An 18,470-nucleotide genomic window follows, 5' to 3' on the forward strand; every position below is an offset into this window, starting at 1 on the left:
CTTATAGTAAAAGACCTTTTTACTCTATGGAGTAATTTGAAGAAAAGATATGACCACCAGAAAACTATGATTCTTCCAAAAGCTTGATATGATTGGATGCACCTGAGGCTACAGGATTTTAAAATTGTTAGTGAATATAACTCCGTATTTTTCAAATCAGCTCTCAATTAAAGTTGTGTGGAGAAAAAAAATCACAGAATAAGACATGTTGGAAAAAACTTTTACTACGTTTCATGCCTCGAATGTGCTCTTGCAACAACAATATCAAGAGCATAGATTTACAAAATATTTTGAATTAATATCATGTCTTCTTGTTGTTGAACAAAATAATGAGCTTTTGATGAGAAATCACTAGTCTCGTCCAACTGGATCTGAACCATTCCCTGAAGTGAATGCAATATCGTCCCAAACTCATGGACGTGGATGAGGATAAGGACATGGACATGGACATGGTTGTGGTCGTGGAAGAAATCCCTGATACCATGGTTCTTATGGTAATAATTCATCAAATTCTCAGAAAAAAAAAGCCTCATTGCACCACCAGAAGTGGAATAATACTGAGGCAAAACAATAAAATGGGAAGTGTTTACAAGATAAACCTCCTAAGAATGATGAGAATAATTGTTATAAATGTGGTATGAAGGGGCATTGGTCGTGTACCTGTCGCACACCCAAACATTTGGTCGACCTTTACCAAGCATCAATAAAAGCAAAAGCAAAAGAGATAGAGATGAACTTTACCGATGATGATGCATTGGACCTAACCTACTATGACATTGATTTCTTTGGAGGTCCTAGTGAAAAAATAGATCATTTAATAAATGATGAGAATATTAACATTGATTGATATTATTTTATATGTTAAATAATATATTATTATGTCTTATATTTATATATGATTTTCTTTTGTTATTTACATTATGCCTTGTTTTTTTTTTAATATTAGTTATATCTAAAATCTATGTGTTATTTGGTCTCAAGATGAATCATGATGATGTATGTCTCGCAGACTGTGCAACTACGCACACAATTTTTTGAGATAAAAGATATTTCTTCAAATTGACTTTAATAAAAACTAATGTAAGTACCATATCTGGTACTACAAACTTAGTTGAAGGCCCTAGAAGAGCAAACATAACGCTACCAAATGGAACTAGATTCCAGATAAATGACGCTTTATATTCTAGCAAATTTAGAAGAAATTTGCTTAGTTTTAAATATGTATGTAGAAATGGATCTCATATTGAAACTATGAATGAAAATAATGTAGAATATCTTTACATTACTTCCATTATATTTGGCCAGAAGCTTATAATGGAAAAACTCTCAGGTTTCTCCTCTGGGTTGTATCGTACAACTATAAAGCCTATTGAATCATATGTTGTCGTGAATCAAAGTTCAATGACCCAAAAGTTTTAGTCATTTGGCATGACAGACTAGGTCACCCAGGGTCTTCAATGATGCATCAAATAATCGAACACTCACATGGACATCCATTAAAAAACCAGAAGATTTTTTTGCTTAATGAATACTCATGTGCTGATTGTTCATAAAGGAAATTGATAGTTAGACCATCTTTTACTAAAGTCATATCTGAGTCACCAGTCTTTTTAGAAAGAATATATGGGGACATATGTGGGCTTATAAATCCACCATGTGGACCATTCCGTTATTTTATAATCTTAATAAATGCTTTTATTAGGTGGTCACATATTTGTCTCATTTCTACACGTAACGTTGCCTTTGCTAAACTCCTTAGACAAATAATTAGATTGCGAGCACAATTTCTAGATTTCGAATTAAGATAATACGTCTTGATAATGCTGGCAAATTTACTGCTCAAACATTCATTGACTATTGCATGTCAGTAGGGATAAATGTTGAGCATCCTATTGCTCATACTCATACCCAAAATGGTTTAGTAGAATCCTTCATCAAACGTCTTCAATTAATGGCTTGACCATTACTAATGAAAACCAAATTACCTACTTCTACTTGGGGACATGCTATTATGCATGTTGCAGCTTTAGTTCGTATTCGACCTACAACTTACCATAAATACTCCCTTTCACAACTTGTGTTTGAAAAACAACCAAATATCTCTCACTTACGAATCTTTGGTTGTGCAGTATATGTACCAATTGCACCTACACAATGCATTAAAATGAGTCCCTAACGAAGACTTGAGATTTTTGCAGGTTTTTATTCTCCATCTATCATAAGATATCTTGAACCTTTAACAGGCGGTGTTTTTACAGGCCACTTTGTGGGTTGTCATTTTAATGAGAGTGTTTTCCCGTCATTAAGGGGAGAAAAGCCGATTCCTGAAGAACGATGAGAAATTACTTGGAACGCATCTATTATGTCCCATCTTGATCCTCATACAAATCAATGTGAACTAGAAGTTCAAAGGATCATTGATTCATCCCCAATTGGTGTTCTACTTTGATTTAGTCCTCAGACGGGAGTTATCAACAAAATTTATAAACCTAATTCACCATACACTAGGGTAGCATAGCTAGCATAGTATAGTGGTTATAGGATTGTCCACAGGGATGAGTTTTCATATCACACATAATATTATTTAAAGTATAAAATGATGGTTTTTCTTTTATGAGTTAGCTTTAAAAGAAAACATAATTTTGGGTTGAAAAAGGTTGGTTTTAAGTTAACCAAAAATGGTAACTGAGATTAATTACAAAGAAAAGGTTTCTTGGAGTTTTGGGTCACTAGGTTCAAGTTTTTAAGACAAAATGGGGAGATTCTGGATCTTTTCCTTGCGTTGGGGACAATAACATTAAGAATGGTTATCTCCCGAACCGGTGTGTTACAGTTGCTTCCCATTAATGGTTTCAAACACTAAAGTCCTCTAAGTGTGAATCATCTTTCAATGGCTCGTACCTCTCACCTAGTATTGGCCATTCAAGGTGATCCTAACCTTGGATTACCCTTCAAAGGCTCGCAAGAGATAATTAATGGATCTTCAGGGAGTCCGAAAAGCTTACTAAGTGTTGGCTATTATAGGTAATCTTACCTTTAAACCACCTCTTAGAGGCTCGCAAGAGATAACTAATGGATCTCCAAGGAGTCCGAAAAGCTTACCAAGTATTGGCCCAAGTGATTTTAAGGGATTTTAAGTTAAATATAAAAATAAAAGCTATTAACGGGTCACAACTTCTCCTCATTTAAAACAAGGAAAACTCCCACTTTTGTATCCGAATCCTTTACCTAGCTTCCTTCAGTCCAAGAAACAAAAAGTCTAGCCACTCATCCTTTGAGGCCTTAGAGCACGTTTGGCTAGAAAGAAAATGAAAGCAAAATTCGAAGGAAAGGTAGAGCAAGTGCTCTGTAAATATATTTCTTACTACGATCCTCCTTCTTCTCATTTACAAGATATAAGAGATATATATAGAGAGGTCTTTTTAACCCTCCTTTAAAATTCCTAACCAAAAAATCCTATCATTGGTTGGTTACAAGGAGAAAATAGGGAATTACGCAAAAGATCTGGAGATAAAACTCTAGCAGAGTCGGTGTACAAATATTTGGAAATTACACAGGGAGATTTTGTAGGCCATGCGAGATTTCGCATGGTGTGCGAATTCATTTTTGGCTTGGCTCTTCAGCATTTAGTTTCGCAAGGCTTGTAAAATTTCGTACAGGGTGCGAAATGACCCTCCAGCTTGGTACAGTTGTCTTTAAATGGCCATAACTTCTTCATTTCAGCTCCGATTACACACCGTTTGAAGCGTTGGACTCCTGACTTCCCAAGCTTCGAAACGATATATAGTATATATACAATGGACTCCAGGAAGTGCTCTAAATTTGTCCTGCAGATGCTCTCCTTTTGAATTTCGCATAGCATGCGAAGATTTCGCATAGCCATGCGAAATTGCTTCACGTTAGATTTCTCTCTTTGTTTTTCTTCCTTGCATCTCTTGATTGGCTTGGAAACCTATTGCCAAGGGTTGCACAAAATTCTCCCTCATTCTTAGCTTGCTTCAATGATAAAAAAAGTACCAAAAACACCAAAACTAGCCAAAAATTGATTAGTAACCCTTGCTAGGTCCCTTAATGTGCCAATTGAGTTAAAATGTATTAATTACCACTCAAAAGTGTTTCAAATTAGTTAATTCCAAGCTATAAAAGAGCACTTTTTGAGTAGTAATCACTCCCCCTAACCGACACATTGCTAGTCCCTTAGCAATGAAGGAGAGATAAAGAAAAATAGGCAGTAATATAATTTACAAAATCATGTTGATCACTCCAAAAATTTTTCAAGTGGCATGATACGGATTATACTCTCATATGGAACATCAAAGAGGCAAAACCCAACTTTCAACAAGAGTCATCAAATATCTTACCGAATCACAATTTATAGAGAGTAGGTATTTTGCAAATTTAAGCATCAAAGGAATTTCCACTCCCAAAGGGCCAAACCTTACTCTTCCACAAAAATCTAAGTGTTATTTATTAGTTTTTGATTATAGTATGTTGAACTATACTCTCCCCCCAACCTAGTTCTTTATCAAATCTTAGCAAACTGATCAACCTCCAATAGGCTAAGAATGCACCTATTTTATTTCACATTTTTTTTTCATTGTAGGAGTGCAATACTAAAGGTATTGTTTTCTAAAGTGTCCATGTAATGGGGATCCATCGATGACTCCCAACCAATCAAGGTTTAGGGCATCAAGCTTTAAGGATCTTTCGACCTCTAACTCCTCGGATTTTACCCCGGACTTTTGAGATTGGAATTTAATACCCAAGCACCTATAATATGTTAAATTCCACCTATTCACCCTTGTAACGAGCATCGAGGTTGGTGACTCCCAACCAATCAAGGCTTAGGGCACCAGGTTTTAAAGACTTTCACCATATACCCCTCGAACCTTGCTCGGGTTTCAAGGCAAGTGTAACACTTTGTTCTTTCTTATTTATTTATTTATTTATTTTTTCAAAGGCTCAATGGCCTTTTATAAGGTGTCCCAACACTATTAAAACGAGGTCGAAGGTACCAAGTCTAAATTTTCCTAAGTTCAGGGGGTGAAATAGTTTTTCATCTTATAAGCGGAACCTAAAGTGCACAGTGTGTGGTAAGATTAAAGTGGAAGAAATAAGATTGAATTTAATAGGAGTTTCAATAATTCATCAACCTTAATAAGCATAATACGACTCTAATATTCATGTAAAAAGACAAGAACTCAATTTCTCCCATTTCATTTTGAGAATTTTTCCTTAATAACCATGAAGAGTAGAGTAAAAACTTTTTTTTTTTAATTTTAAAATTAAGTAAAAAGTAACTAAATTAACAAAATAACTTAGCATTATTAACAATACTTACTTCCTCAACTCTCCCCCCAACCAAGATCAACATTGTCTTCAATGTGTCAAGATCGATTGAAAATATAGAGAGGAAGTGGTACCTCCTGAGTGACATGGAGTCTGAGTCGTATAGGAGAAACCACCTAAGTCAACAACAAAAAACAAAACAGTCATGAGAAGAGGAAATAGAAAAATGCTAAGTATAACAAAAAATAATGTCAATATATTAATTTGAGAAAGTACAATATGAAATATGATCAGGTAATACATCCAATCCCAGAATATAAAGCATCAAAACAAGGAACAATCTCTACTAATATAATATGTAAATACAATAGGATAAAGAGATGTCCAATGATCAAGTAGCGGGGGCCTCTAGTAGAGATGATGCATCCTCAGGTGGGGCGTCGCAAGGTGGCAAAGGGATTCGCAGGGCATTTTGGTTTTCGCACAGTGCCTTTTGGGTGTGCGAAATGGGTTCGCAGACTCCTTATAATTTTGCACACTTAATTCGCACAGTAAATTTGCAAAGCAATTTCACAAGGCAAATTCGCAAGGCAATTCGCACCTATGAATTTTTTTTTCTCTCTCTGCGAAAATTTGTGTTTAGCAAGGTGTGCAAAGTTTCGCACCCTATGCGAAACGAACCATGAATTTCGCATGCCTTGCGAAAATTTCGCAGGGGTGCGAACTATCCTGTTTTCTGCTTTGTTTGAAATCCCCTTGCAATCGATCATAAAAAAATCTAAGTTAAATCAAACCAAAGTAAAATTAAAGCGAGAAATCAAAATCAAAATAATTCAAAACTAAAACAAAAAGATATGGACTTGCTAGTCTTTAGAAAGACTAAGTCCATCCAAAAAACTGGTCTTGTCAAGTTTGTTGTGGATCAAGAAGGATGAATTCCTCCTTTTACATTTGTTGGGGATGGCAACTTGACAATACAACCTTTGCTTCGTTTTCTTCTCGGTATTTATATTTCATCTCTAGAGGTAGCGGGTTAAGAATAAGCTTTGGGGGCTCCTCCTTAGCATGTTTCTGTATCTCCACCTTATTGAGCAAGGGTTGCATTTCTTTTCTCCTCGTCCAAGGGGATAGAGTAGCAAGCAAATCTGAGGGTTTAGGTAACCCTTCATCATGCTTTGGCTTGAATGTGGGATGATCAACCATAACTGCTTCGACTTCCCTCACCATTGAAGTTTCTCCCTTTTGAGTCTCCACAATATGGATACCCTTGGGATTTTGATAAGGTTGTTTCTCGCACTGTGTTGAGGTTGGTAAGCCTTTAGATTGAGTATTGTAGATTGTCTATCTTCTGAGACAGATCATATTGTATCCCATCCAGATTTTTGTTCACACTGTCAATTCTTTGACTGAGCTGAGCATTAATGGCCTTCTGATCTGCTACAAAGTCTCCCACAACCTTGCTAAGGTTCACAATAGATTGTTCAAGATTCGAGCCTTGCTGTGGTGCTTGAGCAAGTTGTGTGTACTGACATGGTTGTGGTTCACAAGAGAAATTTGGATGATTCCTACAATTTGAATTATAGGTGTTGTGATCACCAAACATTTCTCTCGCTGCTGGAATGGTAGGACACTCCTTCACCAAGCTTCCCTTACTATCTCATATCCAACAAGGCATGCACAACTAGTAATTATTGAAACAAACACAAAGAAAACAAAAGAAAAACAATTCTAGAAAAAAAAAATTAAGGTCAACTGACACTAGATAAAAGATAAACTAAAAACAGAAACAAATAAATGATAAACTAAAAACAAAAACAAATAAAAAGAAACAAAAAAGAGTTAGTAAAAGAAAAGAAAAATCACCAAACTTGTGATGAAGATCACAAGTGCTCTGGAAAGGTTATATCACTATGAAGTGGCACCATCCCCGACAACGGCGCCATTTGATTCGTCCCCAATTGGTGTTCTACTTTGATTCAGTCATCAGACGGGAATTATCAACAAAATTTATAAACCTAATTCACCATACACTAGGGTAGCATAGCTAGCATAGTATAGTGGTTCTAGGATCGTCCACAGGGATGGGTTTTCATATGACACATGATATTATTTAAAGTACTGAAATGATGGTTTTTCTTTTATGAGTTAGCTTTAAAAGAAAACATAATTTTGGGTTGAAAAAGGTTGGTTTTAAGTTAACCAAAAATAGTAACTGAGATTAATTGCAAAGAAAAGGTTTCTTGGAGTTTTGGGTCACTAGGTTCAGGTTTCTTAGACAAAAGGGGGAGATTTTGGATCTTTTCCTTGCGTTGGGGACAATAACATTAAGAATGGTTATATCCCGAACCGGTGTGTTACAGTTGCTTCCCATTAATGGTTTCAAACACTAAAGTCCTCTCAGTGTGAATCATCTTTCAATGGCTCGTACCTCTCATCTAGTATTGGCCATTCAAGGTGATCCTAACCTTGGATTACCCTTCAAAGGCTTGCAAGAGATAACTAATGGATCTCCAGGGAGTCCGAAAAGCTTACCAAGTGTTGGCTATTGTAGGTAATCTTACCTTTAAACCACCTCCTAGAGGCTCGCAAGAGATAACTAATGGATCTCTAAGGAGTCCGAAAAGCTTACCAAGTGTTGGCCTAGGTGATTTTAAGGGATTTTAAGTTAAATATAAAAATAAAAGCCATTAACGGGTCACAACTTCTCCTCATTTAAAACAAGGAAAACTCCCACTTTTGTATCCGAATCCTTTACCTAGCTTCCTTCAGTCTAAGAAACAAAAAGCCTAGCCACTCATCTTTTGAGGCCTTAGAGGATGTTTGGCTAGAAAGAAAATGAAAACAAAATTCGAAGAAAAGGTAGAGCAAGTGCTTTGTAAATATATTTCTTACTACGATCCTCCTTCTTCTCATTTACAAGATATAAGGATATATATATATATATATATATATATATATATATATATATATATATATAGAGAGAGAGAGAGAGAGAGAGAGAGAGGTTTTTTTAACCCTCCTTTAAACTTTCTAACCAAAAAATCCTATCATTGGTTGGTTACAAGGAGAAAATAGGGAATTACACAAAATATCTGGAGATAAAAATCTGGAGATAAATATTTGGAGATAAAAATCTAGCGGAGTCGGTGCGCAAATATCTGGAAATTACACAGGGAGATTTCACAGGCCATGTGAGATTTCGCATGGTGTGCGAAATTCATTTTTGGCTTGGCTCTTCAGCATTTGGTTTTACAAGGCTTGCGAAATTTTGCATAGGGTGCGAAATTGTCTTTCACTTAGTAGTCATTTCGCAATGCTTGCGAAATTTTGCATAGGGTGCGAAATGACCCTCCAACTTGGTGCAGTTGTCTTCAAATGGTCATAACTTCTTCATTTCAGCTCCGATTTGCACACTGTTTAAAGCGTTGGACTTCTGACTTCCCAAGCTTCGAAACGATATATAGAATGTATACAATGGACTCCAAGAAGTACTCTAAATTTTTCATAAAGCTGCTCTCCTTTTGAATTTAGCATAGCATGCGAAGATTTCGCATAGCCATGCGAAATTGCTTCATGTTGGATTTCTCTCTCTGTTTTTCTTCCTTGCATCTCTTGATTGACTTGGAAACCTATTTCCAAGTGTTGCACAAAATTCTCCCTCATTCTTGGCTTGCTTCAATGATAAAAAAGCTACCAAAAACACCAAAACTAGCCAAAAACTGATTAGTAACCCTTGCTAGGTTCCTTAATGTGCCAATTGAGTTAAAATGTATTAATTACTACTCAAAAGTGTTTCAAATTAGTTAATTCTAAGATATAAAAGAGCACGTTTTGAGTAGTAATCAATCATTCATTTGTAAAATCTTGAAAATCAACTACTAGATGCGTTCGTTGATACAAAGAAAGTGACAAAGTCACATATCCCAACCGTGAATACTCCAACATGAATTGATGTCCTTGTAGAACAGTTAACAAATGAATCTAAGATATGCCTGAAGCATGGTAGACCTATCAAATCAAGTGATGTAACTCCCCGAAAGAGGATATTACAAAAAAAAAACTTGGCACTTTAGAAGAGGCCATCAAAATGACTAATCAATTTAAAATTGATAAATCTATAGCTCCATAATAGGCATAAATAATGCAAAAAGCCCCTAAAGAGGCACATATTGAACAAGAAGCCCTTGAAGAGGCACAAATTGAATGAGAAACCCTTGAAGAGGCACAGGTACCTGAAAATTATGAGATCTCGGTAAACTATGTGCACACGGGAGAAAATGAGATTGAAATAATATTGTTATTAACAAAATTTTCATTTTCCAAGTGGCCTTCGATATCATAAGAAATGATAAAGATCCCAAACCACGAAATGTGGAAGAATGCCAACATATAAATGATTGGCCAAAATGGAAAGAAGTTATGCAGACAGAGTTAGACTTATTAACAAAATGAGAAGTTTTTGAACCTATAGTCTAAACACTTGAAGATGTAAAGCTTGTTGGGTAAAAATGGGTATTTGTGTGAAAACACAATGAGAATAATGAGATCATAAGATATAAAATGCGATTAGTAGTATAAGGTTTCTCATAGAGACCTGGTATTGACTACGAGGAAACATACTCTTCCATCATGAACGCGATCACATTTTGTTTCTTAATTAGTTTAGCAATTTTAAAAGGATTGGATATGCGTTTCATGGATGTTATTACAACATATTTATACAGATCCATGGATAATGATATATACATGAAAATCCCTTAAGGATTTAAATTGCTTGAAACAAATAGTACAAAGCCTTGTAGCATGTACTCAATCAAGTTACAATGATCTTTGTATGAATTAAAGCAATTTGGATGCATGTGGTATAATCGCCTTAGCGAATACTCGCTAAAAGAAGGGTATGTTAATAATCCTATATGCCCATGCATCTTCATTAAGAAATCAAAAACCAGATTTGCAATTATTGCAGTGTATGTTGATGACTTAAATCTTGTTGGAACTCCTCAAGAGCTCATAAAAACAACAAATTACTTGAAAAATGAATTTGAGATGAAAGATCTTGGAAAAACAAAATTTTGTCTCGACCTACAGATCGAGCATTTTCCAAATGGAGTTTTAGTACATCATCAACATACATTAAGAAAGTTTTGAAACATTTTTATATGGATAAAGCATATCCTTTGAGTTCTCCAATGGTTGTCCGATCACTTGGAGTGAAAAATGACTTATTTTGTCCTTGCGAAAAAAAATAAAGAATTACTTAGTCCTAAAGTACCATATCTTAGTGCTATTGGTGCACTTATATATCTTGCTAATTGTACATGTCCAAACATTGCTTTTTCTGTCAATTTATTAGCAAGATAGGGTTCTGCTCCAACTTGAAGACATTGAAATGGTATCAAACATATATTGCATTATTTTCGCGGAACTACTGATATTATTCTATTTTACTCAAGGAAATCAAAGAAACAATTGTTTGGATATGCAAATGTAGAATATATTTTAGATCCACATAAAGGTAGATCACAAATAGGGTATGTGTTTAATTGCAATGGTACTACTATTTCATGGAGATCTATCAAACAAACAATGGTGGCCACATCATCAAATCTTTCAGAAATATTAGCAATTCATGAAGCAAGTCGTGAATGCATATGGTTAAAATCTATGATCTAACATATTCAAGAATCATGTGGAGTCTCTTTTATCAAAGGTGACTCGACAATATTATTTAAAGATAATGTTGCATGCATTGCACAAATAACAGGGGATTATATTAAAGGAGATAGAAGTAAACACATTTCACCAAAATTCTTTTATACACATGAACTTCAGAAGAGTGGTGAAATTGATGTGCAACAAATACGCTCAAGTGATAATCTAGCAGATTTATTCACAAAATCACTACCAACCTCAACATTCAAGAAGTTAATACAGAATATTGGAATGCATCGACTCAAAGATATCAACATGAGTGGGAGTATGCTTGTATTAAGGTGTTAGTGTATTGTACTCTTTTTCCCTTCGTCCAAGTTTTATCCTATTGGGTTTTACTAGCAAGGTTTTTAACGAGGCAATCTTAACATACCAAGAGAAACTCAAATAATTATAAGAATATTGTACTTTTTTCGTTCACTAGGTTTTCCCATCAGGTTTTTTACTAGTAAGGTTTTAATGAGATATATTCTTCTAATGTGGTAGACATCCAAAGGGGAGTGTTATAATTGAAGTAATGAATGTCACCACATTAATTATAATAAATGTTAATTAAATATTATTTATGACTTCTCCTTAATGGAAACCATTAAATATTATTTATGAGTTCCATTAATATTCATTAATGGAAGCCATTTGGAAAGCCTACAAAAGGGCTTCCCATCCCCTGTAATATGTGCCTCCAAGCAAGAAAGAAATTTCTCCATTTCTTTCATTCTCTCTGTCTTACATTCTCTCAACTCTCTTATCTGATTCCTTCCTCATATTATATATATTGTTAAAGAATATATATCTTATCTCTACTTTGAGTTACATTTATCCTTGTTTTATAACAGGAAGGACTTTAGCTTCCAACGAATGGTGTATAAAAATCTTTTTCAAAGGATTCGTTAGTTTGAACAAAATTTTAGGAAAAATCTGCTTTACAAATCGACTACTAGGTTCCAATTTTGAAATGAATTTGCTCTAAATTTTTATACATAAATATAAGAATTTTAAGTTGCATCCATCTCTAATGAAATCATAACCTTCTATTTATAAAAAATTTCAATAAAAGAATAAATATTCGAAATCCACAATCCGCTTTAGGCGAAAAAAGAAATTTACTAAGAAAGAAATTTCAGCCTTATTTGATAATGTTTTTCAAAACAATTATTTGAAACGAAAATCATTGGAATTGGATTTATAGGTTAGAGAATAAAGCTTTGTAAAGCATAACACGATATAACAATTTTAGTTTCATTAATAAATTTGTTCATATTATATTTCTAGTTTATTTTACTATCCAATATGTATTTATTGGTCTTCGCTTGAACTCTTAGTTTATGGTGGCACGTTTATTTTGAAAGATTTGAGTTTCATATTTATAAGTGTTGATTCGTTCTCAATTGGTGTATCATGAGTTTGGTCCTCAAACGGGAGTAATCAACAAAATTTATAACATATATCACCATGCACTAGGATAGCCTTAGCTAATATAGCATAGTGGCTCTAGGATTGTTCACTAGGAAGGGTTTTCAACTTACAACTGATACCAATTCAAAGTTGAATTGGTGCTTTTTCATTTCAAGGTTAGCTTAAGAAGAAAACATAAACTTTGGTTGAAAAAAGATTTGTTTTAAGCAAACTAAAAAGAAAGTAATGGAAATTACTTATGAAGAAAAGCGTTCCTTGGAGTTTTAGGTTCACAAGGAGGCTCCTCATGCAAAAACAGAGCTCCGGTCACTTGAATCTTTTCCTCGCATTAGAGAATTAACATATAGTTAATTCTCTAACCGGTGTTGTACAGATGTTTCCCTTTAATGGATTTCAGCACTAATTCCCTATCACTGATGCAACTTGCAATGGCTCGTGCCTCTCACCTAGCATTTTCCATTCAAGGTGATCATTAACCTTGGACTTCCCTTCTCAAGCTCGCAAGAGATAACTAATGGATGTCTCCTTAGAGTCCAAAAGCTTACCAACTGTTGGCAATGTCAAAGGACAACTTTGTTATCCACACTTCCTTCCTTATTTTAGCCCACACTTGTTGTCCACACTTTTTTCCTTAATTTAGCCCACCCTTCTTTCCTTATTTTAGCCCACAATTGTTTCCTTATTTCTTCATTTATTATTCTGTACAGTTAGCATATATTATTTGACAGATTATAGTTTACATGTATAGGGCTAGAATCATGCTGGAATTTATTTGCTTTTATTTGCTTTTCATGTAAAGCATTCTTGTAAAGTCTATATATAATATACAAAACTCAAGGCCAAGGTATTCGGCCATTCACACAATATTTTGACATGGTATCAGAGCAAGGTTGCTAATTTTTCTTCCCTCAAATTCTTTTCTGTCTTTTCGGTTTCGGAGGTGCCTCTTGTGTTTTTCGATCAAGTCTGTGTTGATACGTGCTGCACCCAACCGCAACCATTTTTCTCAGTATTTCTGTGGCTGTCGTGGGTCAGTTTTCTTCTGGAATTTTTTTTGGTCCATCCTTTTGTCTCGGGTTCTATTTATTTTCTATGGATTCTGCACCTATGTGTGTTAAGTTTATAGGCACAAATTATTCTACCTGGGCATTTCAATTTGAACTTTTTCTCAAGGGAAAAGACCTTGGGGTCATATTGATGGCACGGATGTTGAAAAACCATCCACTTTTGACAAATCTCAGGATGTTGGGTCTTCTCCTTCATGGGCTGTGCTTGATGCACGCATCATGTCTTGGCTTCTTGGTTCAGTGGAGCCTCATATTGTCACCCACTTGCGGCCCCATCGCTCCGCTCAATCTATGTGGGCTTATTTGAAGAAAGTTTATCATCAGGATAACGATGCTTGTCCCTTTCAATTAGAACATGCGATTGCCATGTTTCAACATGGTAATCTTTCCATCCAGGACTACTACTCGGCATTTCTGACTCTTTGGCATGAATATGCTGATTTAGTTACAGCGGATGTTCCTATTGCCGCTCTCTCAACTATTCAGACTATTCACGCGACTACCCGGCGTGATCAGTTTCTTATGAAACTACGTCCGGAATATGAATATGTCCGCTCCTCTTTACTGAATAGATCTCCTGTTCCCTCTCTTGATATTTGTTTTGGTGAGTTACTTCGCGAAGAGCAACACCTTAGTACTCAAGCTATTTTGGAGCAATCTCATGGCAGTTCCGGGACGACAACTGTAGCTTATGCTGCCCAAGGACGCGGACCACCTATGCATTCTAAAAACTTACAGTGTTTTTGCTGCAAGGAATATGGGCATATTGCTGCCACTTGCCCTAAGAAGTTTTGTTCTTATTGCAAGAAGAAGGGTCACATTATCAAAGAATGTCGTATTCGCCCCTAGAATCGTCAGGTCCAATCATTTCAAACTTCGGTTATTGTCCCTCCTGTAGCAACACACGACTCTCCTTCAGCTGCGTGCTCTGTTCCTACACCTCCTGCACCAGATTACTGTACCCCAGAAATGGTGCAACGGATGTTAATTTCAGCACTATCAGCAATGGGGTTTCAAGGTAACAATTCTACTAAACTCTGGTACGTGGACTCGGGGGCCTCTAATCACATGACTAATAATCCCACCGCTTTGTGTCATGTTCGGCCCTACGCTGGTCAATCTTCCATTCAGACTGCCAATGGCAGCTCTTTGCCCATAGCTGCTATCGGCGATGCCTCTTCTAAGTTCACTGATGTGTTTCTTGCTCCTCAGCTTTCCACGAATCTTATTTCTATTGGCCAATTAGTTGATAACAATTGTGCTGTTAATTTTTCTGGCAATGGTTGTGTTGTGCAGGACCAGGTAACGGGGAAGCCGATCACGAAGGGACCTAAAGTGGGGCGCTTGTTTCCACTATTTTTACCTGTTCTAGATTTTTCTCCACTTTCTTCTATTAAGTCTTTTGCTTGTAATAATGTTTCAGATCTTAGTATGGTGTGGCATCGTCGTTTAGGCCATTCCAATACTCAGATCTTATCTCATGTATTGAACTCTGATTTACCTGGTAATAAGGATCGTTATTCTTTATCTCTTGAGTGTGATTCTTGCAAACTTGGTAAAATTAAAACTCTTCCCTTCCCTTTGCATGCAAGTAGAGCATCTCACTGTTTTGATCTTACCCATAGTGATGTTTGGGGACCTTCCCCGGTTAGTTCACATGAGAAATTTAAATATTATGTGACTTTCATTGATGATCATAGCAGATTTACTTGGGTCTACTTTCTTCGCTCTAAATCTGAGGTCTTTCGTACTTTCACTAGTTTTTAGCGTATGTTGACAATCAATTTTCTACTTCTATTAAGACATTACGCATAGATTCCGGTGGTGAGTATTTGTCTACTGAGTTTCAAGCATTCTTGGCTTCTAAGGGTATTATTCATCAACGTTCATGTCCCTCTACTCTTCAAAAAAATGGAGTTGCCGAACGCAAAAATCGTCATCTTTTAGATGTGGTACGTACTCTCTTGTTGGAATTTTCTGTTCCATCCATGTTTTGGGTAGAGGCTCTAAAAACTGTTACTCACTTGATTAATCATTTACCTTCTCAAGTCCTACATATGGAGTCTCCCTATTTCCGCTTATTTGCTAAGCAACCTAGTTATGACCACCTTCGTATTTTTGGTTGTGTATGCTTTGTTCATTTACCTCCTCATGAGCGACATAAATTATCTGCTCAATCTGTTCGATGTGCTTTCTTGGGATATAATATGTGTCAAAAGGGATTTGTTTGCTATGATCCTACATTACATCGTACACGTATTTCTAGGAATGTTATTTTCTTTGAAAATCAACATTTCTTTCCTGTATCCTCTTCTACTGTGTCATCCTCTTCTACTGTGGTCCTTCCCTCCTTTGAGCAACAGTTCTCAGATCTTCATCCAGTCAGTTCTAGCTTTCAACCAGGTATTGTGTATACGAGATGCTCCCGCCCACAGTCTCTTTCGGTGGCTCACCCGATATCTGATCCTACCACGCTCCAGATGCAGTCAGTTGCAGCACCGTCAGTACGTCGCTCTTCTCGAGTGTCTGTACCTCCGAATAGGTATGGATTTCCCTCTTCTAGTTCTGGCAATTCTATTTCAGCCCTTACTGCTGCATTGTCCAAATTTGAATTCCCACATGCTACTCACATGCTGCTAAGCATGATTGTTGGCGACAAGCTATGCAGGAAGAAATTGCCGCTCTAGAGGCCAATCACACTTGGGACATTGAGCCCTGTCCTCCCACTATTGTTCCTCTGGGTTGCAAATGGGTTTACTCAGTCAAGGTTTGATCTGATGGAAGTTTGGATCGTTACAAAGCTCGGCTTGTTGCACTTGGGAATAATCAGGAATATGGTGTCAATTATGAAGAGACCTTTGCTCCTGTGGCTAAAATGACTACTATTCATACGATTCTAGCTCTTGCTGCTTCCAGTGATTAGCCACTACATCAGATGGATGTAAAAAATGATTTTCTTCATGGGGATCTTAAAGAGTGTATTTATATGAAGCCACCCCCGGGATTGTTTCCCTCTCCGACTTCACATGTGTGTAAGCTTCATCGCTCTCTTTATGGTCTCAAACAGGCTCCAAGGGCCTGGTTTGATAAATTCCGCACCACTTTATTACAATTTTCATTCAGGCAGAGCAAGTATGACACTTCCTTGTTTCTTCGGAAATCAGACATGGGTATCGTTGTTCTTTTGGTTTATGTTGATGATATTGTGATCACTGGTTCCGATTCTGCTTTACTTGGTCAGCTCAAAACTCATCTCTCTGAGTCCTTTCATATGAAAGATCTTGGGTCTCTCACATATTTTCTTGGTCTTAAGGTACATCATAGTCCCTCTGGTATTTCCCTCAATCAACATAAGTATGCGAGTGACTTGGTGGCTACAGCTGGTCTACAAGGGGCTACTTCTGTTGATACTCCCATGGAATTAAATGTCAAGCTTCGCAAAGAGGAGGGCGACTTACTTGCTGATCCCAGTTTATACAGGAAGTTGGTGGGTAGCCTTGTTTATCTCACCATTACTAGACCAAACATTTCTTTTGCTGTACAACAAGTCAGCCAGTTCCTTTAGACTCCTCGTCATCTTCATTTGGCTGCTGTTCGTAGGATCATACGCTATGTTCAAGACACTTCTACTCGTGGCTTGTTCTTCTCTGTAGGCAATTCTACTCGCCTTGCTGCTTATAGTGATGCTGATTGGGTTGGTTGTGCAGATACCCGTCGCTCCATCACTGGTTGGTGTGTGTTCTTAGGTGATGCAGTAATATCTTGGAAAAGTAAGAAGCAAGACAGAGTCTCTAAGTCATCTACGGAATCTGAGTACCGGGCGATGTCTCTTGCTTGTTCTGAAATCATTTGGCTTCGAGGTTTGCTTGCAGAGTTAGATTTTTCTGAGACCGATCCTACACCTCTACATACCGATAATACAAGCGCTATTCAGATCACGGCCAATCCTGTCTATCATGAGCGCACAAAGCATATTGAAGTGGACTGTCACTCTATCCGTGAAGCCTTTGAAGCTCGTGTTATCACTCTTCCACATATTTCCACCGACTTACAAATTGCCGATATCTTCACCAAGGCTCTCCCTCGTCATCGACATTGCTTGCTAAGTAGCAAATTGATGCTTGTTGATCAACCTGCATCAATTTGAGGGGGGCTATCAAAGGATAACTTTGTTGTCCACACTTCCTTCCTTATTTTAGCCCACACTTGCTGTCCACACTTCTTTCCTTAATTTAGCCCTCCACACTTCCTTCCTTATTTTAGCCCACACTTGCTGTCCACACTTCTTTCCTTAATTTAGCCCACCCTTCTTTCCTTATTTTAGCCCACAATTGTTTCCTTATTTCTCCATTTATTATTCTGTACAGTTAGCATATATTATTTGACAGATTATAGTTTACATGTATAGGGCTAGAATCATGCTGGAATTTATTTGCTTTTATTTGCTTTCCATGTAAAGCATCCTTGTAAAGTCTATATATAATATACAAAACTCAAGGCCAAGGTATTCGGCCATTCACACAATATTTTGACAGGCAATTCTAGAAAATCCTATCTTCAAGTCACCTCCCAAAGGCTCGCAAGAGATAAACTAGTGCATCTCCATGGACGGAGGTCACTTGCCTTACCAAGTGTTGGCCTAGGTGAATTGAAGGCGTTTTAAGTTAACTAAAAACATAGAAATCATTAATGGATCACACTTTCTCTTCATTAACAGCTGAAACAACAAAACTACCAATTCTTGCATTTGGGGCCTTACCCGACTACCTTAGCTCCAAGGAACTAAAAATCTAACCACTTATTCTCTGAGGAAACATCCTCAGAGCTTGTTTGGCTAATAAGAAAAAATAAATACAATACAATCAAAACAAGAAGGCAAGGCAGAGCAAAGCTCTGTATTTTACTTCCTTTCAAAACTATACAAAAGATGTCTCTGAGAACAAGCTCCCCAACATATCACTGTAATGGAAATTACAAACAATA

General features: G+C 36.6%; 1 protein-coding gene across 1 annotated transcript; it reads left to right on the forward strand.

The window, feature by feature from the left end:
* Positions 1-5,669: 5,669 nt before the first annotated feature.
* Positions 5,670-14,336, forward strand: LOC117909735. The gene is made up of 2 exons (XM_034823797.1): positions 5,670-5,721; positions 13,594-14,336. Exons 1-2 carry the CDS (start codon positions 5,670-5,672, stop codon positions 14,334-14,336), a joined length of 795 nt encoding a protein of 264 aa, XP_034679688.1.
* Positions 14,337-18,470: the final 4,134 nt, after the last annotated feature.

This window comes from Vitis riparia, unplaced genomic scaffold (genome assembly GCF_004353265.1).
Source record: "Vitis riparia cultivar Riparia Gloire de Montpellier isolate 1030 unplaced genomic scaffold, EGFV_Vit.rip_1.0 scaffold303_pilon_pilon, whole genome shotgun sequence".
NCBI lineage: Eukaryota > Viridiplantae > Streptophyta > Magnoliopsida > Vitales > Vitaceae > Vitis > Vitis riparia.

What these genes read in the sequence shown, in the direction of transcription:
- LOC117909735 (XM_034823797.1), top strand. Translation starts at nt 5,670, where the DNA reads ATGTCCAATGATCAAGTAGCGGGGGCCTCTAGTAGAGATGATGCATCC. An exon ending in TAGAGATGATGCATCCTCAG is followed by an intron (nt 5,722 to 13,593) that starts GTGGGGCGTCGC and finishes CTTTTTCTCAAG; the next exon opens with GGAAAAGACCTTGGGGTCAT.